Source organism: Micromys minutus (genome assembly GCF_963924665.1).
Source record: "Micromys minutus genome assembly, chromosome: 16".
Taxonomy (NCBI): domain Eukaryota; kingdom Metazoa; phylum Chordata; class Mammalia; order Rodentia; family Muridae; genus Micromys; species Micromys minutus.
In genome coordinates, this window is record NC_137985.1 from 46,188,426 (window position 1) to 46,213,672 (window position 25,247).

Here is a 25,247-nt window from a genome sequence, read left to right on the forward strand (position 1 = left end):
AAGATTTATGCTCTTAAGTTCTGGTCTTAACATTGAGGGAGAGAGACAGACAGAGAGACAGAGATGAGAAGAGAGAAAAAAGAGGGACAGACAGAGGGGAGAGAGACAGAGAGGAGGGAGGGAGGTGCATCCGTTGTTTCTGCTGAGAGCACTAACGAGGGAGTCTATAATCAGAAGCAAGGTTACTAAAATAAAAAGCATTAACAAAATGCATAAATGGAGCAGCTGCTGGGTGCATTTGCATTTGTTCTATTATAAGCACCGAGGCTGTTATTTCTGCTCCATAAAGGTGTTCTAAATATCAGCCTAATTCCAGATGTTTAATAAAGCTTGTGACATATTGTCAAAGATAAAAGCAAAAGGGACTTAGCTGTAGTTAGTATCAGAGGCATTTTGGCTGTTTTTCTTGAAACACAACCTGCTACTAAGTTTAGAGATGCCAAGGCTGAATCTTATCCATAAGGCATGCCAAGAACTGACCTTAAAAAACAAAAACAAATAAACACATCCCCCACTCGGAAACTTAACGTTTTCTGTGGTTAATAAAGCGATCCACAAAGCTACGAAATTCCCTTTAGAAAGAATTTGGTAAAACATAAGGTACTGTGGTGATTTGAGTAGGAATGGCCCCTTAGAAGCTTGCATATTTGAATGCTTAGTCATCAGGAGTTGCACTACTTGGGAAGGATTAGTAGGTATGGCCTTGTTGGAAGTAGTGTTTCACTGGGGGTGAACTTGGAAGTTTCAAAACCCCAATGCAGGCCCAGTGTCTGTCTTCCTGTTGCCTGCTGATCTGGATATAGAATTCTCAGCTATTTCTCCAGCACCCTGCCTGCCTGGATGCTGCCACGTTTCCCACCACGCTGCTAATGGACTAAACCTCTGAGACTAGAAGCCAGGTTCAATTAAATGCCTTCTTTTATAAGAGTTGCCATGGTCACAGTGTTTCTTCACAGCAATAGAACACTGGCTAAGTCAGATGGGGTCCAGGATTACTGGGTCAAAAACAAGCATCTACAATTAATGTGCCAAATGCAGCAATACTGTAGATGTAGGTTTCCTTTATCTCATTTTTGTATAGTAGTCTTCCACAGATTACACCCGTTCTTTTAAATCCCATTTCCTGAACAGACTCAGTATAATCACTCAGCAAATGGTTTCTAACCTGACCAAGGATACCATTGCTATTGTTGTGGATGGAAAATGGTGCTCAGAAAAGTCAGAAGAGCGAGAAGTCACTCTGGTTGGGTCTGAGGATCACATAGGCAACCTACTGTTTGCCAGAGTCCTGGTGAAACCAGGGTGCATTAAGTCACTGTGGGTAACCGCGCCATCAGATAATGCTTTGCTAAGTTAAGCTCCAATCACAGAGCTGAATGCAGAGTACTTGTTGGCTCTGAGGTGATCTTTGAGAGGAAAGTAGGGCAGCCCACAGGCCTCACCCAGCTAGTGGTGCAGACAAACCTCCACTCCTGCTGCTTTGACTCTCTAAGTTTTAGCTGGAAGTTCTACTTGGCTGTCTTTGTGTCTAAATGGTCAGGTTGACCAAGATGCCGAAGGCATCTTCTGGTGTGTCTGAGGACAGCTACAGTGCACTCATATACATAAAATAAATAAAATTTTAAAAAAGAATATTGAATACAATATGCATACATTTTATTTGACCTGGGTCTATTTTCCCTAAACTTATATGGGTTCGCTGTCCAAATAAGTTCTTAGTCCTTATATAGTGTTGAAAATTTTAATGATGTTGCTGGTCAGTGGTGGTGCATGCTTCTAATCTCAGCACTTGGGAGGCAGGGGCAGGTGGATCTCTATAAGTTTGAGGCCAGCCTGGTCTACACAGCAGTTCCAGGACAACTGGGGCTACACAAAGAAACCTTGTCGTGGAAAATAAAACAAAGTAAAACCAAACAAAACCCAAAATCTCCCAAACAAACCAAACAAAATCTAAAAATTTAAGAATGTAAAACTGTTCAATTAAATCATTATTCTGGTGCTCTATTTAAACCATATTTATTTTATGTAATTTGTTTCATAATGCAATTTTTAAAGATACCTTAAAATTTGAACCAATTAAATTGATTTTAAATAAGGTAGGGCCACTGAAACCTCAACCACTAAGCTGATTTTGTACTTACATTTCTGTTTCTTGCATAAGGAATTTGCATTATATTAATGAAGATTTTGCCACCTTCATGGGTTATATAAAGGATGTGAGCTGTACTGTGGGTATGCTCAGGGGTTAGAGCCTGCTCAGCATACAGGACGCTTTGTGTTTTATCCCTAGCATCACTTAAAGGGAAAATGAACAAAGTTAGAATGAGCCGAATGTCTAAAAATAAAGATGGCTCAGAGGGTAGAGGCATTTGCTGCCAAACCTTATATCCTGGGCTCTATCCCCAGAACCAGCATTGTGGAAGCAGAGGAACAACTCTATACAGAAGCTGTACCACATTCATATGTGTGCGTGAGTACAGGTGTGTGTGTGTGTACGCACATGCGAGCGCCCACACACGCACGCATGCATACACGCGCACGCGCGCGCGCACACACACACACACACCCCATAAAGGAATTAATAACTAGGAAGGATGCGTGTAGAGGAAGTAAGGTGTGTGATGTGTTTGTGACTTGTCTACTGAACTGCCTCTTAGGTCTCACAGTTCCAGATGACCCTGAACCTAGTTTTCCTTGTGAAACAGAAATCAGTTACTTGGTCAGAAGCGAAGGCTGATGCAAGCGGAGAGACCAGACCAAGAGCAACCGAGATGCGCATGAGTGCAGGCACGTGTGCTCTGTCTGAAAGTAAGTTCTCGGCTTTTCTTCTTCTTCTTTTTAATCTCAAAGCCATGGAGACAGAGACAGAGAGACAGACCCATGTTGGTCAGAACTGTTGGTATTGGAAACACAATGAAGAAGTTACTGATTCGCGTGAAATACGAATGATTGATACATATACAAATAACACCTCAGCACTATTGATTAAGCGACCGTTGCCCGGGGCTAACTAAGGGGTTTTTAAGAATATGAAAAGACTTGTTTTGGAATTTCATTTTCTTATGAAATGAAGTGTGTACCCTGTTGGCTGGGCTTTCTGGACAGAGGAAACACTGTCCTCTTTCCTGGACCAGCCCAGAAAGCAGTGACTTAGCATTTGGCCAGGATGTGTTTCTGTGCTTGATGTTGAATTTTACATCCTGGATTATTTATGGGAAGAAAAATATTAACTCAAAAAGAAAGAGGAAGAGGAGGAGTAGGAAGGGACCAAAGCTCTTCATAACTATTCTTTCTACTTCATTTTAAATTTTTCTCTGAGGAAAGAGACAGCCAAGACTCTTTTCTCAGCCACCATGATGCTATAACCAAATGTCCCAATCTCTCCAAAAATTTTTTAATTTTACTTCCCCAAAATTGAATCTTGAATACAGAAAAGAACCCTCAAACTATCATTTATACCCAGAAAGGATACTTCAGAATTGCTGTTGTCTACGTCCTAAGAATAAAGACAGTAGTTAGACTAGGAACCACTGCTGTTTACATTAGAAAATAAAGACCGTGGCTAGAATAGAACTCATCACATTAAAACCTCTACATGCGTCTGGAGCTGTTTCAACGTATTTGACATGTTTATGTGCTTGCTTGTTTGCTTTAAGATGAGATTTGCCTTTCTTGAACAGTTGGGCTAGTGTCTATGCCTCCTCTTGTCTATGCCTCCTGAGTTGTTATGGTCACCATAAAAGGTTTTAAAAACAGATCCAAACCCATGTGAAATAGTTATGCAACACAAACCCAGTAAATAGTTTTGTCCTTCTTCATTATATTATTGACTATAGGAGAAAATCAATTATAGCCATTACTCAGTATATAACAGACTCATGTTTCCCTTCTTGTGCATGGTGTATGTATGTATGTATGTTCATGTGTGTACACACAGGATAGAGGGTGGCTTGAGGTGCTTTTCCTCAGTCACTCTTGTTCATCTTTTCTGAACCTGGAGGAGGTCACCAATTAGACTAGGGAAGGGAGCAGATCGCTCCCATGATCCTTTTCTCTCTGCCTCCCAGCACTAGGAATACAAACACCTGGCTTTTCAGCTGGGTACTGAGAATTAGAGATGCAGTAAAGTGCACCGCAAGCATTCTCTCCAAGATCCAACACTGTTTCTGTTTTAATTTGATGTTTGGCAAAGGCTCTGAGTCACATAGGAAATAAATGACAAGTACAGCTTAATTCTTCAAAGAATAGATTCTTGGGAACAAGATTCTAAGATGCTGGGTATTTATAGAACATTGACCCGGAGCCAAAGGCCTGAGTCAGGATTTCCCCAAATCATGAAGAGTATGGACTGTAAGAACTATGGAGGGACAACTATTACAGATACTTGCTTAGATTATGATTCATATTTTAATGCCATGTTCTTTTATGCTAAAATAGACATTCTCTTCAGAAGAGATTTATGTACTACAAAGTAAACATTGCTTTTATAAAGTGAAACTAAATATTTGAATTACCTGATCTTTGTTGGTTTGAATTATCTAGTGTCCACCCATTCTTACAGAACTAAGCTGTTTTTACCTGTGGGTCCTTCATCTGACCAAGCCTACTCAGTACAAATGGTTTGGTCCCTGGTTTACAGGCCCTGAAGAATGTCCTTGGCTACCAGGCCAAGCACCTCAGGAAACTGGATGATTCCAAGTCAAGTGGAATTGGCTTAAATGTCTGCACGACACATGAAATCTGGGGAATAGTTTCTTAGGCGTGGTTTCCTGTCCTCACAACAGCCAAGAGGCCTTGGAAACTTCATTCCAAGACTCTGATGAAATGTCTTAGAGCAAAGTGAGTGTTGTAACTTTTACAGCTTCTTTGCTGAATGGCTAAGACTTGTAAGAACAAGCGCGTGGTGGTATCAGCATACTTCCCTCACTCACCGAAGCCTGCACAGCACCTCTCTGACAAATAGCTGAACAGCACAACATAGGCTGTAAGTCCCAGGTACTCAACTGGCTTGAGCAAGATCACAAGTTTAAGGCTAGTCTGACCCGGGCCAGAATAGATAATTCTCAAAAGAAGATGTACAATCAACCAATGAGAACTCACCAAGTGTTCAACATTTTTAACCATCAGGGAAAAGCAAACTGAAGCTGCTTTGAGACCTACCCCATCTTGATCTGAATGGCTTTCCATCAGACATCAAGGAAACATATGATGACAAAGGCCAAAGAGGAAGTGGAGAAAGAGGGGTTCACTGATGGCTAAAGCGCACCCTTGTGAAGCCACCACAGGCATCAGCAGTAGGGTCTGAGCTACTGTACACTCAGACATAGCACTTCTGGACACATGCGTGAAGACCCTGTATCCTACTGCAAAGAGACACACATGCCCATTTCATTGCTATTCACGGCACATGGCAATAAAACCAGCCTAGCTGACCATCAAAACATGGACAGACAAAACAAATGTTGAATGTTCACAAAGAAAAATGACATCATGACATTTGCAGGAAAGCAAGTGGGACTGGAAATTATTATATCAAACAAAGCGCGCCACATCCAGAGAGAGAAATATCACAAACGTTCTCTTATTTATATGTGTATGCCTATTAGCATACATTTGTGTATGCGTGCGTGTGTGTGTTCATGTATGCACATGTACATGTGTGTATGTGTTTGTGTGTGTGCTCACATGCATGCACCCATGGGGAAGGTATCCTGAGAGAAGAGAATTCATGTAACCAGAAAGCAGAAATGGGGCTAACCAGAAGAGTGGGGATATCTGGAGGGGTGTAGGGAGCACAGGTCACAGCAGTGGGGGAGGAGCAACTGAGGACAAAGTATGACACGCATGTGTGAGGAGTGAGGATAGAACAGAATTCTGCATGCCAACCTAAAAAATTAATAATTTAAAAACGTCAAGTTAAGCCAGGTGGCGGTGGTGCTCACCTTTCATCCCAATCCTTGGGAGGCTGAGGCAGGCAGATCTCTGTGAGTTTGAGGTCAGCCTGGTGTACACAGTGACTATCAGGATAACTAGGGAAAACAGAGAGATCCTATCTCAAAAAGTAAAATAAACAAAAGGCCCAGCAAGATAGTTCAGCTGATAAAGACACTGCTAAACTTGACAACCTAGTTAGTTCCTGAAACCCATATGAGAAAAGGAGACCTTTGACAGGTGTGTGCGGGTATGCATGTGCACATACATGCACACACAAATGTAATTAAAGGGTATATATCTCTGTAGTTGTCAACATGCAACCAAGGTCCTAAGTTCAATCTTCAGCACTGAGAAAAAAAGAACAACTTTTGAGTTTACTAAAATCCTGAACAAGGTATTTGTAAAAATTAGAAAAGAATTTGAAATATGTAAAAACTTATTAAAATGCTGGGAGCCAGGCATGTGGACCCTATAATCCTGGCATTTGGAAGACTGGGGAGAAGCACCAGGAGAGTTCAGAACCAGCCTGAGTTACTGGAACCTGCGTCTCACAGAAGTACTGGGTGTCCGGGATGGGATGAGGGCAGGTTCTCAATGTGCTATTTCACGAGTCTAATTTCAGACAAGGGACACCATTGCAAAGGAATGCAAAATCCAGAAATCCAAACACACTGTATCTGGTGAGACACAAGTGATTAGTGACCTGCAAATATTGACCAATTCTGTATCTATTTATCAGGTCTTTTCAGAATTCCTAGTATCTCTGTATGTATCTATTGCTTGGACTTTTGAGCTGTGAATGATTTTATTGACTTCCTAATGACCAATCGGTTAAAAGATCATTAGAAAGTTCCTTTATATTTGTATAACTATGCTTTTACCTTTTCAAAAAGTATTTTGAAGGGGTCCTGAGCCTGGGAAATGCTTACTCCCTGGTTGAGCTACCAGAGGAGGAGGACAGACATACCACATGGTATTTGGGAATTTGGTGATTTGTCACAGGCTTCTAGCCATCCCACCAAGGATTTCAGGAAACAGCTTTCAAGCCTTCAGGAACACACTGCATGAGAACTTAGGAAGACAAAAGTCACAGTAAAACAAATGACCCTGGCTAAAGTTTAAAAAAAAAAACTAGTAAAAGAATCATACCTTTGAAGTTCACTTACCATCCTACCTTTAACGAGTAAGAAAATTAAGAATGCAAATTCTTTCAGAATTACAGTATTCTCTGGGTTGCTTTTCAGATATATATACACATTGCACCAGGGCAGCAGAACAGTCTCAAAAGTAAATTTCAGGAGGGATATCAAACAGTAAAGCAATAAAAACTGTACCTTAGGAAGAACCAACTAGTAGCTTGATAAAAACCCATTGTGACTAAACCCAGCAAAATTCACATCAGCCTTGAAATCTACAGGGTAGCCAGGGCCACCGTTGCTTCTGCTCCCTGTGCACCTGTGGAGCCTGTGCACTTAGGGGATGACATTAAGCCACATGGTGGCATTTATACTTTAGGGTGACTGGAGATTTTTCAGAAAGAAGGCATATTATAAAAGGGAGAAATCATTCCCTAAAAAGAGATGGAAAATAAAGGTCTATTTCTGCTACTTCACAGCTGGTCTCCAAGAGCATCCATCTATTTTGGGGGGCGGGGGGGTTCCTATAGTGTCCATCCTCCCAACTACAGTTTGGGTGTACATAGTAAACAGGTGAGTAGGAGAAAGAAAAACTGCTTGAACAAGTTACTGATGTCTGGTGTCTCGCAGCCACCTCGGGGCCCTCCAATGAGATAAACTGTTTCAAAAACACTGGGTTCACCAAGGTGCTCAACTGCATGAATGATTTAACTAAGCAATGTCTTAGAAACAAACTATGAAACATACAAAGAGACAATATAAAGGTTTCTTTGTTGTTGCCAGAGCAAGAACAGATTACACATGTTAGTTACACATTCTACCAATGAGCTACAATAACGCAAATTTTGATACACTGAACCAAATCCTCATTTAATTCTGAAATGTATGTATAAAATTAGAATAAATCACATGGGTACAGGAACATTTGAAAAAAGTACTATATATATATATATATATATATATATATATATATATATATATATATAATAGATAAAGGCAAAATAATTATTCAATCTTTTAGATAGTCATAATTTTTTAAGAACATAAGATGCTAAAAATATAACCAGATATCTAAAAGTTTTCTCCCTATTGTGTTAACAGCCCTCGGTTGGAGTTCAGAAACAATAGCTTGCTTTTATCCCAGACAGTAAATTACAGTAAGTTCTTTCAAGCACAACGTGTTCCTAGCAGAAACGCTGACAGCAGTAACCGTGGGACAGCCCAGCATGACTATACTTAGGCCGGAACAGCATTAGCCTACGAGTGTGTCAGCAAAATCCGTCATACTGCTCTTTTCTTCTCTCCAAAGTGAGCAGAGTTTGATGCCTCCATTTTTTTTCCTGGGGGACAGTGGCTGTTTTAATGACATTTATTTAAATATAGAGACTTAAACACACAATTTTATCTCAAATACTATTTATCAAGGTCAAAATACCCAAAATTAAACCCTGGCTTAAAAGACTAAGTTTTTATTTACATTTCCCCTTTGTCTTATTGCATTTCCTGTTATAACTACTTTAAATCAGTTAAATTCTGACCAAAGACACAAAACAAACTCCCTCATACCAATGCTAATAATTTCACTGTTTAGATCTTAACTTATAGAAAAGGTCAATACATTACATATGTTGCATTCTAGTAGTTTTTAATATAAAATTTGTTGTTTAAATTTAAAATTTTCATGCCTCTTGTATGTACTTTTTGATAATCTCTGTCTCTGTCTTTCTGTGTGTGTCTGTGTGTCTCTCTGTGTGTGTGTCTGTAGCTCCTATGCAGCTCAGGCTGGGACTCCTCCTGACTTAGCCTCTAGAACACAGGATTACAGGAGCCCTGCAGGTGGCCTCAGCTACTTCTCATTAAATGAACAAGACCGTAAGAGTCATGGTTGAAATTTTACCTCAAATGGCCACTTGGGCATCTTAATCTAGCTCAAAGTTTATAGCTAACATATGGAAGACTTTCAGAATTAATTTGTTAGAAGAATTAACAATGGGTTGACTAATTGATACAGGTTCTCACTGTGCAGCCCTGGCTGTCCTGAGCCTTGCTATGGAGAACGAGGTAGCCGTGAACTAACAGAGGGCCTGGCTCTGCTTCCCAAGTTCTGAGATAAAGGCTATTCTTGGTCTAATCTATCATTTTTTCCTGAAAAAAAAATGTAGGAATATAAAGTATACAAAACATTATCTGATTTTTATTGACTTTTTTAAAAAATATTTTTTTCTGTTATGTTCAAAATACATTTAAGAGAATTTTGCTCCATACAGACCTACAGTTTAGAGTGGACGAGAAACATCTGCTGACAGTAGAAATAATTCCAGAACAAATTCTGAAAAGACCACCTGGGGAGCCTCCTGAGAGGGTCTTAGTCAAGAAATGCCCAGAATTCCAAAACCTCTAGACTTAAGGGGTGTAAAGGAAGACAGTCTGCTAACGATAATGGAAAATACTAACAGACCCACAACAGTTAGAACTGACATCATTTGCTGTAATTAAAGCAAACCAAAGGGAGGAGAAACACTCAGTATGGATTCCAGGCACCATCCAGGGCCTTCCAAGCAGACAGCAATGTACCCAAAGTCTCCTCCTTGCTCGTCCATGTGGTCACCTTGTATTCTCTGTTGTCACTCGAGCCCAGTCTCCAGAGGGACTCAGAACATTCTAGTAGAGAGAGAGGGAGAGGGAGGGGGGAGGGAGGGGAGAGGGATCTCTGTGGGTTTGAGGTCAGCCTGGTCTAAATAGTGAATTTCAGGCCAGCCAGAGCTATGTAATATGTATGTATGTATGTATGTGTGTATGTGCCTTGTCTTAGATAGACAGACAGACAGACAGACAGACAGATAGATGGTGGATAATAGAAAGGAAGGAGAAAAGGAAGTAAGGAAAGAGAAAGAAAGAAAGAAAAGACAAGAAAGAAAGAAAGAAAGAAAGAAAAGAAAGAAAGGAAGGAAGAAAGAAAAAGAAAAAGAAAGAAAAAAAGAAAGAAAAAGAAAGAAAGAAAAGAAAAGAAAAGAAAGAAAGAAAGAAAGAAAGAAAGAAAGAAAGAAAGAAAGGCTTCCTGAAGACAAAGCAGAGCGTTTTGACTTGTGGAGAATTGCCTTGTTTGCAGGGATGGAAGCTGGGAGCGGAGACAGAGACAGAGTTGTGCAAATGAGTACAGGATACAAAGGATGTTGATTCCTCCACCCATGGTCAGCAGTGGTGCTGTCCCTGGGAAGTCGCTTTTGCTCCAGTGTCTCCCACCCTTGCTCAGGCAGAAGCTATGTAAACTCAATGGGCCACACACAAGGAGAAGCCACAGAAGTAGGAGGGGGCTTATTGAGGAGGAAGGTTCCAAGGAGTCGGAGGGGGGAGGATGGGAGAGGAGAGCAGGGAATGAAAAACTAATAAAATTCAACCATCAAACAAGAATGTCAAAGAAAAGGACTGACAGGAGGCCATGGGTAGAATCAGCGATGGCGGATAAGGCAGAGAGTGAACGGGAACCTCTGCCCTTGCTGTGAACAGAAAACTACCCTGAAAAAAGGCCTTTTAAAATAAGTAAAGCCTTTAATGAAAGGGAAAGAAAGCAGAGATAAATTCTATTTTAATTCCCAGGACTGATGACTTGTTAAGGGAGTGCACAGAGTCATCCCCAAGGTGACATTTATTATATCAGAGACAAGATGAAGCTGTTAAGGGACTGCTCCAGAGGAGACCAGGCACGTGCTCCCAGGTCCTGCCCTAGTGCAGGCAAACAAGAGGAAGATGCCCAGTCCTCCCGCAATGACCTGTGGTAACATTTGTGAAGTGCTCTCTACCATAGGGGCTTTTCAGAGACTTGGTGCCCAAGGCTTTTCCTGGGAGCAGATCATGACCTCATCTCTGTCTAGCATACACCATCATCCCAGACTTTCGAAAGCAGGTATTCAGTATAAACTGCATTATATACACAGTGAGACACACATCCCCATTTAAGCTTTTCTAAGGCATCTGTCTCAAGTCTGCTGCATCCGCTCCATGCTGTACACCTTGACTAAAACAAACAGGGCAGCCTCAGCAGTTACAAGATCAACATGAATCACAGTAATCCTGAGTTATCCTTGTCCTCTGTCAGTCTGGTAAAGTCCAGACTAAGGGAGACTTCTGCTTGGTAATGAGGCAGTTCCATATGTAGTTGGTAGGGACTGAGGTGCCTTGTTAAACAATCGGACAACGTCTACCAGAATTACAAACACATATATCCCCTTCTACCAGGCCGGCTTCTTGAAATGTGCCTGCGGCGCTGTCCGCAGAAAACAACCTGAATTAATGCTATTCATGTCTGTGGGGATGCTCATTTAAAGAACCCGACTGCACTGCTGGTCCTTCAAGATTACTGCATACACGGGGCCTGGTGGATAGGTTTGTGGGTAACAGAACTTGCCACCAAGCCTAACAACCTGTGTTTGATCTCCAGAACCTATATGGTGGAAGAAGAAAACTTACTCCTATAGGCTGTCTTCCACAGGTGCACTGTGGGATACATGTCTTCATCTTCCATACACATACAAAATAAATGTTTAAAAATCACACTTGTATACATATATATACACACACATATATATACATATATATGTATATATAACCAAATACAGTATATAATACTTGATAATAATTAACTATTACTGGGTTTGGTATTTACTATACTATGACTATTAATTACTATTAGTATATTGCATCAATATAGAGAACGCTGTCTACCTGTGAAGTTCTCCTATAAAGAACTCTGCTACACTAGCTATGGGATTGCAGACCTGTGTTTTGCACACCACTTGAGCATAAAGAAGCTGTGCTGAGCGACCTGTCTTGCACCATCTATGTTTGCTTAAGTACGTTGTCATGTGGGGATGGCAGAATCGCTTAGTGCATTTGTCAGAACATATCCCATCATTAAGTAACATAGGGCAGTGATTCGCAACTGAGCAATGGGAGGAGACAGTTGCTAAAAAACAGAACCAGAGGAAACTGTGTTCTGAGACTTCTGCTTGTTTCTCTGCCTGATGCTGTAGATCTCTGGACAAACACACCCCTTAGCTATCTGTGTATTGTGTGTTACAGTGGACACTGACTCTGAGTGAGGTTCATGCTGTACTGCAAGATCTAAGGAACCAACCAGTGATGTCACTTAACCTGAGTAAACAAATCTGTGGGCTCCTGGAAAATATTACTGGACAGAGACAATGGGAACACACAGAGCCTGTGGAAGAGACTAGAGATCTGGCTTTACCCCCAAACAGTACCACACAGTATAATGTAAAATGTCTAATATTATAAGAATCCTTTATCTGTTGTGATTCAGATCAACACTGGGATGCTTGCTCCTGCACAGAGACGTGGGTCTTCCTCTGACCCCGTTTACTGTTGCCAGTGATATGCTTTGAACAGTCTGGAAGCACAGGGATGATTGTTCATATTCTTTTTTGGGGGGGGGGTTGTGATGGAGTTTCTCTGTGTAGGCTTGGTTGTCCTAGAACTCTCTGTAGATCAGGCTGGCCTTAAACTTAAAGATCCACCCACCTGTGCCTCTCAGAGTGCTGGGATCAAAGTTGTTTCCTTGGAGATCTCTATTATCTGCGAAATCCCAGAGTGCCAGCCAGGGGAATGGCTCAGTGGTGAGAGGTGCTTGTCACCAAGTCTGATGACCTATTTGATCCCAAGAACCTACATACTGGGAGGAGAAAACTGATTTCCACAAATTATTCTCTGATCTCCACCTGTGCCATGGCTCATGTGCAGGTATACACACACACTCATGCACATGCGCATGCAAATGTGCACACACACAACTTTAAGTGTAAAAGAGGTCTTAGAATATGAAATATTTTAATTCTGATGACTTTTGGACATTGATTATATATATTCAAATATATTCATAAATTATACATTTATGAATATATTAAAAGATAGAGTTGAAGCAATAGCAATATATGTATATACACACATATATACATATACAAATATATACATATGTGTCCATGGGACATCTTAATTACTGATTGGACTGAAGGAGTCATCCCCGGTGGGTAGTCCTGCCCTTGGGTGGGTGGTCCTGGGTTGTATAAGAATACCAACTGAATAAGCCATGTCAGTAACAGCATCGTCCACAGCCTCTGCTTCCGTTCCTGCCTTCAGAATCCTGCCACGACTTCCCTCAGTGATGAACTGTAACCTGCAAGCTGAAATGAATCCTTTCCTTCCAAAGTTGCTTTCAGTCAGGGTGTTCATCACAGCAACAGGAACCTAACTTAGAGAGCAAATCGAATCTATCAGGAAGAAGACACAGGCTCAGTGTCTTCAGGATGTTGTCTACGGTAATATTGTATGCTTTCATTACAGATATCAGCAATTTTATTCATTCTTTCCTGGGTTCTGAAGCAAAAGGATTTCCATGAATTTGAGGCCAGCCTGGGCTTCATAGTAAGTTCCAGGCCAGCCTGGGATACAATATGAATTCTTGTCTCTAAAATATTTTGTAATAAGAGAACTCATTTCATGACAAGGGTCAGAAAAGGTTTTCTGTAAAAAGAAAGTGGGCGTTTTAGGCACTGTGGTTCATAGTGCCTTTGGCAGAACTCAACCATACAGAGAAGCAAGTATAGATATGTAAATGAGCATGTCTGTGTTTATGAAACAATTATGAACATTGAGATTAGAATTTCATATCAATCACCTATGTCAAAAAATGGTCTTTAGAAATACTTTCAAATGTAAAACCATTATTAACCCATATTCTGTAAAAATTGGTGATTGGAGGGTTTGGTCCATGTGTTTGCTAATCTTTGGCAAAATTTCAATCTCACATTTACTAAGAGACTTCTTAGCCCAGCATGAGTTATATCTTTGCAACTGTATCATGAACATTTAGTAGAATGTAGGTTTTAAATTCTGTTGCAATTTAGTCTAGTGGGTGGTTGGTGGTAGTTCTTGGGATATTCTGAACTATCAACAGCTGTGAGAGGGCCATTGAAATCTCTAATTCGTGGATTTATCTATTTGCCTTGCTGATTTTTCAAAGAGTTCCTGCATTTTTAACTTCTGTTGCTACTTTTGCACGTATCTGTGACTATCACCTTCCTAATTAATGTTTTTTTCATTATAAGAAGTAGTAGACCTGTGCAGAAAAACAGGTCCAGGCAGATGAAACACACTGTATGAACTCATGGTGGCCGTGACTGCAGACACCAGACCTGCACAAGGCTGAGCCACGCAAAATCCCAGCATGGATTGGTCCTGCCCCTAGCTGGGAAGCTAATTTCAGCTGGTGGCTACTGGGGAGAGACAGTCTATTTTTCTTCAGGGATATGATCCCTCAGAGGCTACCTATGCTCCAGACGGGCCCACGCCCATTCCCACTCGGGCAGCGCTAAATGGGGCTCAGTAGGTTGTAACTAAAGAGAAGAGCAGATGGAGTTGGGAGGGAAAGGGGGCTGGAGGGCTTGGAGACCTGGAGGGAAGGGGAAAAGGCAGTGCATTAGATCAAAACATTAAACACATTTATAAAATTCAAACACTAAATACATAAAATGACATGGTAAACCCCTCTTGTCAGGTGACATTCTGCTTGAGGGTTACCTCCTCCAGTGCCATTATCACCTGTGGCCTCCTGTCTCCAAGGTACACCTGTTTCTCTTTTCCCTCGTCCATTACTGCGTCTTATTAAAATGCCTGATCCTCTCCTCTCTCTCCACCCTTTCCCCAGAGACCTTCCACGTGCACGAGAGTGTGTGTCTGTCTTTGTTTAGTGGGTATGTTTAGCCCATTTACAATTAACAAAGTTGGTAGGTTGCTATTGGTATGCCATGAATGATTTCTTTGTGCACCATTCAGCTCACTTTAACATATCTATGAACCTTACGGCTAAGTTTGCATTATGTCCCCGAGACAATGTACATTATATACATTCTTCATTTGTCATAAAATCTTCCCACCCTATCAACAATGCCTGCTCCTCTGTGGCCTGAGGTCATGGGGCAATGGTATGTTCTGCAATACGTTTTTGGTTTAAATAGCCTATACACACATATGTATATATATTTATAATATATACATATTTACACACACACACTTATATGTATATGTATATATACACACACATATATGCATATTATATATATATATATATATATATATATATATATATATATATATATTACCTAACTTGAGACTTATGTATGTACATTTTCACTCTTTTTAGGTGCTCTTGGTGCCTTTCTGTAGACTCGGGCATTGTTTTCCCTCAACCTGGAGAGAGTAGCTTTTCCTCTAGTACAATCTGACTGTCTATAACGATCTTCATTTTCATATGCCTGGAAATATATCTTTATCTTGCTTTCATTTTTAGCAACTTTGTTGAGACATATAATTTCTAGGACATACAACCCACTCAACATATACGGCTCAATGTTTTAATCCCATCTAGAAGTAAGAGCAATCCATGAGCAGCCAACCCCCATTTTCTACCTCACTGTAACTTTTATCCAAGTTCTAACTGCTAACCTAACGTCTCCTCTATAAAGCTGCCTCTGCAAGATGTCTGCCATTAAGTTCCAGATGTGGTGTTTGCCTGCAGGCCTTTACCCAATTTTTCCAGGATTTGTCCACAGCAAATGACCGTCGAAAGGGGAAAGCTCGCAGGTGACAGTCCCTTTTTCACAGGTTTCTTCCTTTGGTTTCTACCTGCACCAGTTACCTTTGGGTACTTTTCCTGTGGCACCCAAATTTCAAGCATTTTTATTCAAAAGGAGTGGGAACAACTCCAGCCTTTTCTAAGGAACAAGTTTAGACCCGAAAATGTTCTGATAATGCCCAAGCATGAAAGAACCTCGTGGGAATTAAAAGTTGAGGCCCTTCTCTCAGGCTGAAGTAGAGTGTGGTCACTAGCCACACGAATAGTGTTCCTGAAAGGCAAGATTTAGAAGAAAAATGCATAAAGGAAAATAATTCAGGATATAATGTCCATTTCTTATACTTAAGACTATATTCAGATTGACTGTTAGGTATAAGCAGGAAACTGATCTATACAATCTATACAATCTTTAAAAGCAAAGGTAATAAGATTAACTAACTCAAAATTAACTACAAAGTTAATGAACCAGAGCTGAACAAAGCAAAGTTCATTTAAATAATGGAAACTGAATTAATAATATGCATTAACCTATATAAAGAAAGAGCTGTTTACCTAGAGAAATTGTTGGTTGGCAAAGAAACCTAGGTATGGGAACGGCACAGAGGCAAAACTCAGTAGTGTGTATGTAAGAACTATCATAGTTCTGGCCAGGTGACATGATGTGTTACAGTCTGATGTGAGGTTGTTTCCTTCACATGGAAATAAATGCAGCAGGGAAGTTATACATTCATTAATGTTCTAAACTAAATGTTCTCATTACAGATTTGTCTCCCCAACTGCATTAGTCCACAGGGACAGAAAATGCCTGCCTCTCATGAACTTACATCTGTCTGTCTGTTATAGCCATTGTAAAGCAAGAAATTAGCAGGCTAACTTTAGACACTTGTTTCTGTAAGCTTAGTCAGTACATGTCTGATGAGAGATGAGATCCGCTTACAGTGTAGAAATACCATCTGCCACAACTCATAGTCCTTGTCCCGGTATCTGTACCACTGTTAGCTCCATAGACACATTATTAACAGCTTCATGGAGTAGTGAAAATTTTAACTACAAGAGTTTAAGGCTCATTTTTCATATTGTTAAACAAGTTTTTGAGGGTGTGTGTGTGTATGTGTGTGTGTTTGAGATAGGGTCTCACTATGTAGCCTTGGCTGTCCCAGAACAATGTAGACCAGGCTGGCTTTTGACTTATAGAGGTCTACCTGCCTTTGATTCCCAAGCACTAGAATTAGAGGTGTATGCTACCTTGCCCTGCTAGTTTGTTTTTTAATGTATCATGTGTGCTTAACTATAAGGACAAAGAAGATAAAGATAAAATGCTGGGAAAAGAATAGGACTAAGAAAATTGGGGAAATAAAGTTCATTAGAGAACCAGCTCAGTCTCTCATACACATCTTCTTAGATGTAGCAAAAAAGAAATTCACCCACAAAACTGAACAATGTGCCAAGTTACTTCCTAACAACTTATTCTTGAAGTGGATATTTATGTAGCTCACTTATGTACATAAAGACAGCACCGGGCCTTAGTATGTTCCTTATAATTTTTACTTACAGTCTCCTGGGCATCCGATGAAATGGTTATAACAGAGTATTAAAGTGAATGGGGGTCTATGTCAAAACTCAAAAATCTTCCAATAAAGTGCATTGTGGATGCTGCATAATGAGGACCCAGAAATACCAGTGCAGCGCACTTCCATCTGGCCCCAGGGTTGCTGCTATATTTGGAGTTTCATTTCACACATATTGATTGAGATCATTTGTTAAAAGGATGAGGTAGGTGTAAAACAAAGGACACTAACTATCTGTCAGGACTCTTAAGGCTCCCTAGCCCCCACTGGCTACTTTTCTCAATTTCATACTTTATTAGACAAAAAAAAAAAAAAAAAAAAAAAAAAAAAAAAAAACTCCAAACATTAAACAAAAAATTAAACAGAAAAAGAGAGTTTGAGATGCTCCAAAGAGCTGATTCATTAATGGGAGAAGGAAACTGAGCTAAATAAGAGTGTAAAGCAGTTTAAAAACACCCTTGTACAAAAATCACAAATACATTTTATGGAGTAATTTATCTACCTGTTTCCCTAGGGGAAAGCAACACAATTTAAAACTTTTGGTACCAGTTCATGGGAAATTTGAAAATATTTTACAAATTTGTGATTACACATTACATCGCAGATATTTGTGTTGGTCATTCTTGTAATAGGCCTGGCTAGATTTATAATCACCATGGAAACACACCTCCAGGGTGTTTGCAGAAAGGTCTGACTGCAGAGGAAAGCCCTGTCTTGCGTGTGGGTTGGGGTCGAAGACCGAACAAAAGGAGAAGCTGTGCATTGACTCTCGTTTCTGCTTCTGAAGGAGGATGTAATGTGTAATCAGCTGCTTCTTGCTTCTGACAAAACAGAAGCCAAAATTAACCCCTTCTTCCTTCATAGTTAACATCACCTGTCATTCTGCTACAAGCTAGTGTCACTCAGGAAGAGGGAAGCTCAGCTGAGGCGATGTCTCTGTCAAATGAGTTTGGGTGAATGTTAAGGGGATGCACCTTCTCAATTGCTAAGAGCAGCATCCCTAGGTAAGTCCGGATTGTTTAAGAAAGGTTGCTGAGAAGGTCAGAGGAAATGACGCACTCAGCAGTGTTCTGCCCTGAGCTCCTGACCTGGCTTTTCTAGATGCTGGACCATGATGGACCAGTGTGAATCAAATAAAACTTGGGGAGGAAAGGGTTTTTTTCATCATGGTGTTTATCACAGCAGTAACAAACCACTGCACTCCCTTACATTGTTTTCGGTTGCCTCCAAGGCCAACTCTCCAACACTGGTAGGTTAATGCAACAAAAGCTTCTCCTGTTCATTACACAGTCTAATGCCCAATCCACCTGGCTGTCTTCTCTGCTTCCTGGGTCCCTGGGGAGGATAAAGGAGGGCTAGAGTGTTTTAGGAGCTGGCTTTAAAAGTCAGACTTGCCTGTGGCTGCTGTCTCTTTTGTTGACATCCCCAGTGAGGATCTGCTGCATGGACCCAACCTATCTGTGCAAGACTAGGAAACGCAGAACAGAGGAGTCTGTATTGGACACTAAGAGCCTCTGCCACCATGTGTAGAACAGAAAATGGTAAATTCTTCCTTGAGACTCTTTACAAAGGAGAAGCTTTGGGTGGGTTTCAGAACACTGTGCTAATTTTGACCCTATCTGGTGAAAACTCAACAGCTATCAGAAATGTTACAAACTATAAAAGTTTAGAGAAAGTTTTCAATTAGCAATAATCGCTCCTCAGATCAACCTCATTGGCTACGATACTGTCACTGCGCAAAGCTGCTATAAAAGACCTCAGCAAAGACGTAGGGCATTCATTCAGTCCAAAGGTAATAACTGCTCTACAGATAAAATCAGATAAAAATATAATTTCTCTTGTATTCTACCTTAGGGAGAGAGAAACTAAGACTAAATAAACATTGTGTAGTTTCTCTGTAGATGGTGATGTTTGGAAAATCAGAGTGGGAGGAGAATGGGCCTCAGCTTTGGGCTCCCTGAGGAGGAGATAAAAGTATAAAGTGAGGAAAAGCCCTGGCACAGGAGGGAGACGGCAGGAGCAGAGAAGTCCTAGCACAGGGAACAGCGGGGCAGCTACTGTGGCTCAGGAGACAGGAAGAGGACAAGGCCAGAGCACCGGAGAAGGCTGTGCTTACAGGCCTTTGGCTTTTATCTGAAAAAGACCCAGAAGAGTCCTAAGCATAGAAAAAAAACCCCTTACTTTAACTTACTTTTTAAACTCATAGTGAAAACGTATTTTAATAATAAAACGCAAAGTGTATGGAATAAGCTCCCTTCAGGGATGTTCAAAATATTCATACTGTGTTGAGGACATTCCTGAGATACTGGAGAGAGGCTCTGAACAAACACAAACATACTTCTCAATCCTGGATAAGAAGCTTCCACATTATAAACAAATAAATGCTCCTTAAGTAAATTTAACACAATTAAAACAACCCCCACCCCTCCAAAACCATGTTCTTTTTCTTCTGAACAGATAATTCCAAAGTTCATATGGAAATATCAAAAAGCATGGGCAGGGGACAAGGCAGACTTATTGTATATTAAACTTCCTATAAAAATTCAGCAGCTAAGAGAGATCGATACCTACTGGCACAGAAGTGTAGGCTCCTGTCCTCATGGGACTGACATGCTGATGGGAAGTGCCACCGCTAGACAAATGCAGGGACACTGAGTTGCTGTCCTGCTTCTGCTTTCAATCTGTTTTCTCCAAAACACTTGTCCTGACTTACTCCCCGATGTTGGCTATCAACAAGCTGAGTGAGCTGGCCGAGGCCCTTCCTCTGTGAGCTGGTCCCATGATCTTGGACTTATTAACCTCTAGGACTGAGAGGAATACCTTTCTATTGATTAATCAATCTCAGATCTCTTGTTAGCAGCACAAACACACCACATAAACATTTTAAAGGAGATAAATGTAGATCCTCAACTACATAATTTACAAAACCAATATTTAAAATGGTACCTGAAGCAAACACGGGTGAATTTCTTAGTGTGACTGAAACTCAAAAGAGCTTTAAGAAAGAACAGAGTTTGGGCTGGAGAGATGGCTCAGCAGTTGAGAGCACTGTCTGCTCTTCCAGAGGTCCTGAGTTCAAATCCCAGCAACTACATGGTGGCTCACAACTTTCTGAAATGAGATCTGATGCCCTCTTCTGGTGTGTCTGAAGACAGTTAAAGTGCACTTATATATAATAAATAAATCTTTAAAAAAAAAAAAAAAACAAAAGAACAGAATTTGACTTCAAGAAAACAAAGCTACCACGTGGAAGAAGTAAACGGGTTAAAAAGAATAAACCATAAATAATTTTTGATGACTGATGTCATAGGGGGGAAATCCAAATTTAAAGTGGAAGTCTTATAAGGAAAGGAATAAAAATTCTAATTTTGAGAATAAGCAAATACATTATGAACTATTTCAATTATAGTTAAACGATGTCATAGTCAACTCAACCTACAATTAGGAGAATATGACTTAGAAGGATTCTGAGATGTTTTTATTTATCAGACTGGCAGAACTCTAGAAGTTTGCCCTGTCCTCTTCCAGGGTAGAGAAAGGCACCCAAAGACGATATTAGTGGGAGTTCAATTATGATATCAAAAGCTCTCTTTCTGGAGAGTGAGTTTGTAACACATTGAAGTCACAAATGCATTTATCTTCAGCCCAGCAATCTCGCTTCCAGCAATGCGTTTTATAGGATGGGTGGATAGTATTTAAATGCTACTGAGCCCCTAATCCACAAGGTAAGCACAGAGCTGGGTGGTGGTAATCACACAATATTGAGTAGACTTAATATATGTCAAGAGAGAGTCAGCACACATGCTATACATTCTAATCAGATGCACATAGTTCATGGTCCTAGAACTAACTGCAGGTAGGAAGCTGGGCATGGTACCAGCACATGCCTGGAGTCCCAGCCAACATGGGTTACGTAAGAGGAGTGCCAGGCCAGCCTGGGCCAGTATGAGATCTCGCTACAAAACGACATGAAACACACTGAAAAGGTCAGAAGAAATCTTTAAAGCACAGAAGAGATCACAAGGGAAGACGGTAACAAACTGATTTAAGAATTTAGTAATATGTAGATTGTCCTGAAGCTGTTTGTATTTTAATATTAATTCCACTTCTCCAAGAAGGGCTGCCCAGTCACTGTACTCAAGAGGTGATTTCATCTGAACCTTCCCATTTTAATTAGTAAAATAAAGGAAAGCCAGTGACTGGGCGGGATGAGGGAGAGAGGGAAGGTCTGAAGAGGTCAGAGGACAAGGGTAGAGGTCATGGCAAGATGGAGGTTTCCAAGGACCAGCTAGCCTCAGGTGGGATTGATTGGTGTTAAGAAGCTATGAACATGAAGGACTTTATAGGTCTAATATCTCATATAGAAGGGCAGTTTGTATCTCTGTCTATCTGATATAATCTTGTTGTATAAAGGTTAATGGATTGAGAGGGGAATATATAAACTTGTATGAAAAGCTATCAGGCTGTAGAGTTCTATTTGTGGAATTTTGGGGTACAGAAACACCCCGGGATAGAGGCAGAGAACAGGTCGCCAAGGGAAGGGAACTGTGCGAACGGAGTGAAATCGAGGTGGCGGCTTGGACAGGGTGCTCTTGGCTCCATATCAGGGTTGGGCCTGAGGAGTGAGACCTCAGGGCCCATAAAGAAATAGAACAATTTATAATTTTTAAAAATATTTACTACAACAGTAATATAACCAGAAAAACAAAATTCAATTAACTCTTATTAAAAGAAAAACATTCCAGACTTGATTTTCTTAAAAAAAAAAGAAAGAAAGAAAGAAAGAAAAAGAAAAAAAGCTTACTCTTAGTAAGCTTTTTATTAAGCTTACATTTGATAAAAAATTGAAGGGAAAAAAATCTCCTATTCAAATACTTAAAATAAGGGACAACTAGGGTCGCCACCCTCATGCCAATGAAATGTATGTGCAAAGACAGAAAGCATTATTAGGGACAAAGAAGGTCAATATCATACAATGATGAAAGGGACATTTACCAGAAAATAATCCATTATACATTCATATGGGCTTAATAATATTATTTCAAAATATTTCAAGTAAAAATTTGCAGAGATCACGTTGAAGATTCAAAAATTCCAGAAGGAACTTTTAGCATAGCACTTTAGTTATTGAGAAACCAAACAGATGAAAAGCCAGGAAGGATTTCAGAGAAATGAGAAATTTAGTGTAGTGGGCATGAACAACCCTGAACCCCGCTCTAAGAATCCACCATCTTCTTTAGCACAGGCCGACCACTACAAATTCTGTCCACGAACCCGGTTTTGAGGTCGGTTTTAACAAACACCAACCACAGAGTCTCACGCCATCTCCCAGGCTGGCCAGGAACCTGCCTGCAGTAATCCTCCTGCCTCCAGCTCTGAGTACTGAGCTACCATGCCCAAGTAGTACTGAAGAATTAATATCAGTTGCTCCATTAAAACCTTAGCTTAAAAACCATTTATTTAAAAGCCTAGCAAGTTAAATTACATAAAGAAAGCCAGAGTGGGTTGTAAAAAAGTTCAGCGAAGAGAAAAAGCACAGACAAGAGCAGAACAAGCCATTTACTGTGTGCACGGAGAGATTGTACCAGAGCTGCGCAGCACGTTTAGACATTGCTGTTGCGCAATTTCACTTAAAAAAAAAAAAAAAAAAAAAACCACTTACCTCTTTCCCTAAAGAATACTGATCACCGATTCAGACATGCACAATGGCTCGCTCAGTCTACAGGTGGTGAGACAGACTAGGGACTGTTTATGTTTGAATAATAGTAATGGGTGTCCAGATGACCACACAGGTAAAACAGTAACTCTCCCACACTTCTTTAGAATGTACAGGGAGAAGTCAGCTCTGATCTGTGGTGGGGTCAAGGCTTAGGGAGAAAGTAACCCTGAAATATTAGTAGGAGCTGAATATGGCGACATAAAAGAGGAGGCAGGACAGTTGGAAGTTCAAGGTAACCAGCATAATGCCAAGTGTATCTGACGCAAACAGGTGCTTCTAGATGAAGCACTGGCTGAGCAATGAAGCATAGGTTAGGTTTGGTACCAACCTGTAAAAGCCCTAAAAGCGAAGCCAAACAGTAAGGTTTTACTTCTTAGCGAGTCAGTGCGCAGCTGTAGGATCTGTTGATGCTTTCTTGATTTAGCAGGTACAGGGATGCAAATGGGGCACTCCAGGAGTTAGTTTGGGAACTATTTCTATTAGACAAACCTGGGGTCAGGAAGGTCTGCCAGTAAAAACAGAAAGGACTGGGGAGATGAAAGAGATAGGGCAAAGCAGAAAGCCAAAGTGACAACTGGCTGAACCAGCAAAACTAGTCTGAGTCTGGGTTTCTCCATGACAAGATGATTGGGAATACAGGGAATAGTATGGAACAATGGGAAGTAAATTCACCACCCTCCGATACTGCTAATACAGTATATATTAATAACAACTACATTACAATGTTGTCCTAAGGTCATTGGAAGAGTTTTTTTTTTTTTAATAAAATAATATATGATTTAAAACGTCTGTTATTCAATCTCCATGAACCTTCAGGCACTCTATTCCTTGAGGCACAATCTTCCCTGCCCTCCCGTCTCATCCAGCTCAGATCCTTCTTTCTCCTGGGTGTTGAACAGCTCTTGGTTACACGGCCCATTCATGGCCAGATCGGGCCAACCCACTGACTTATGACTACACACTATGGTGGCCAGCTCTCCCAGGCTCACTCTGTCCAGCACAAGCTCAGAGTGTGTTGTTGATTCCTTAACTGCTGCTCGGAACTGGAAATGGGAAGGCACTAGACACATTCTTTTACCAGCAAACTGCCTGTTCTATTTCATTGAGGGTAGCTTTTCAGAAATGCACTAAAACCACATTTATCCAAGTAAAAAAGCTGCAGCCAACCAAGTTTCCTTCCCATTTTAGTGAATCTCTAAATTTTGGTACTCTTAGTGCAGTCTTTTAGCTTATTTGGTGCAGAGACTGATCAATGGTTCAAACATTCTGACCACGAAACAATAGATTTACACATCTAAGGATTATAGCCAAGAAATAATATCCATAGGTTAAAGAAAAAGTCACAATGAGAAATTTTAAACTTGGAACTGAACAATTAGAATTTGGAGGATGAACTACAATGTTCTTTAACTCTCTTAGAACAGTGGTCACTACCTATTGGAAGAGAAGATTAAAGACTAGTTTGCTATCTTGTATTTAAGCATTCTAAATGAAATCAAAATGCCTTGTGTGAGCTTTTATACTAGTGATTTCTCGTGCTATGTTTGCTAACAACGTTGAGCAGATCATCTTCCCTAAACTGCTAACATTCTAAAATTCAGAAGGGTCTCTTGAGTGTGTTCTTTATAATCTGCCGAGGCTGGTAACTACCAAACTAGGGCTGAAAATGACCAGCACACTGAGACTTCTGTCTGCTGCCTTGTGTTTTCTTCCAGACGATAATTGTCCTACGTAGAGAGAACAGAACAACCCCTCTCCCTTCGTCTTACACTTTTTTACCTCTTTTTAAAATCAAACGAGGAAACTGAAATCACCCTCTCCCCCAGTTCATATCACTCACCTACAGAATGGGCTGGGAATAGTAGGAATCACATAACAAATCCCCCCATTCAGGCAAAATGACCTGTGCCTGGGACCACAGGGCTGCTCGTGATCTACAACACACATGCATATGAAACAAGACACCGTTAACGCTTTTCTGAGGCCGCCTGGAGTCGAAATGTCTCATCTAAGAACGAATCAGCATCTGTTTTCTCAAAGCAAAACAATTTATTCTTTATGGCAAAAGTATCTATCCCTTAAAAGTCATTCTATCCCCAGGACACGGCTGTTGGCAGTAATATATGCAGAAGCCACATAACAGAAATAGGAAATCTTCACAGTTAAAGTACAGTCTTGCCACAAAACGTGCCTGGCCCTCCCTCACACAGCCTGGGGTAAGGCTGTATTTAGATCTTTATTTT

General features: G+C 40.6%; 1 protein-coding gene across 1 annotated transcript in view; it reads right to left on the reverse strand.

The window, feature by feature from the left end:
• The window catches only part of NRG4 (neuregulin 4), a gene marked incomplete at its 5' end in the record, with an annotated part of 54,161 nt that extends 29,149 nt beyond the window's left edge, over positions 1-25,012 (reverse strand). Inside the window, 2 exon segments of the mRNA XM_080930322.1 lie at positions 24,845-24,960; positions 24,962-25,012. Of these exon segments, the coding sequence (XP_080786448.1) occupies positions 24,845-24,960; positions 24,962-25,012 (167 nt within the window).
• Positions 25,013-25,247: the final 235 nt, after the last annotated feature.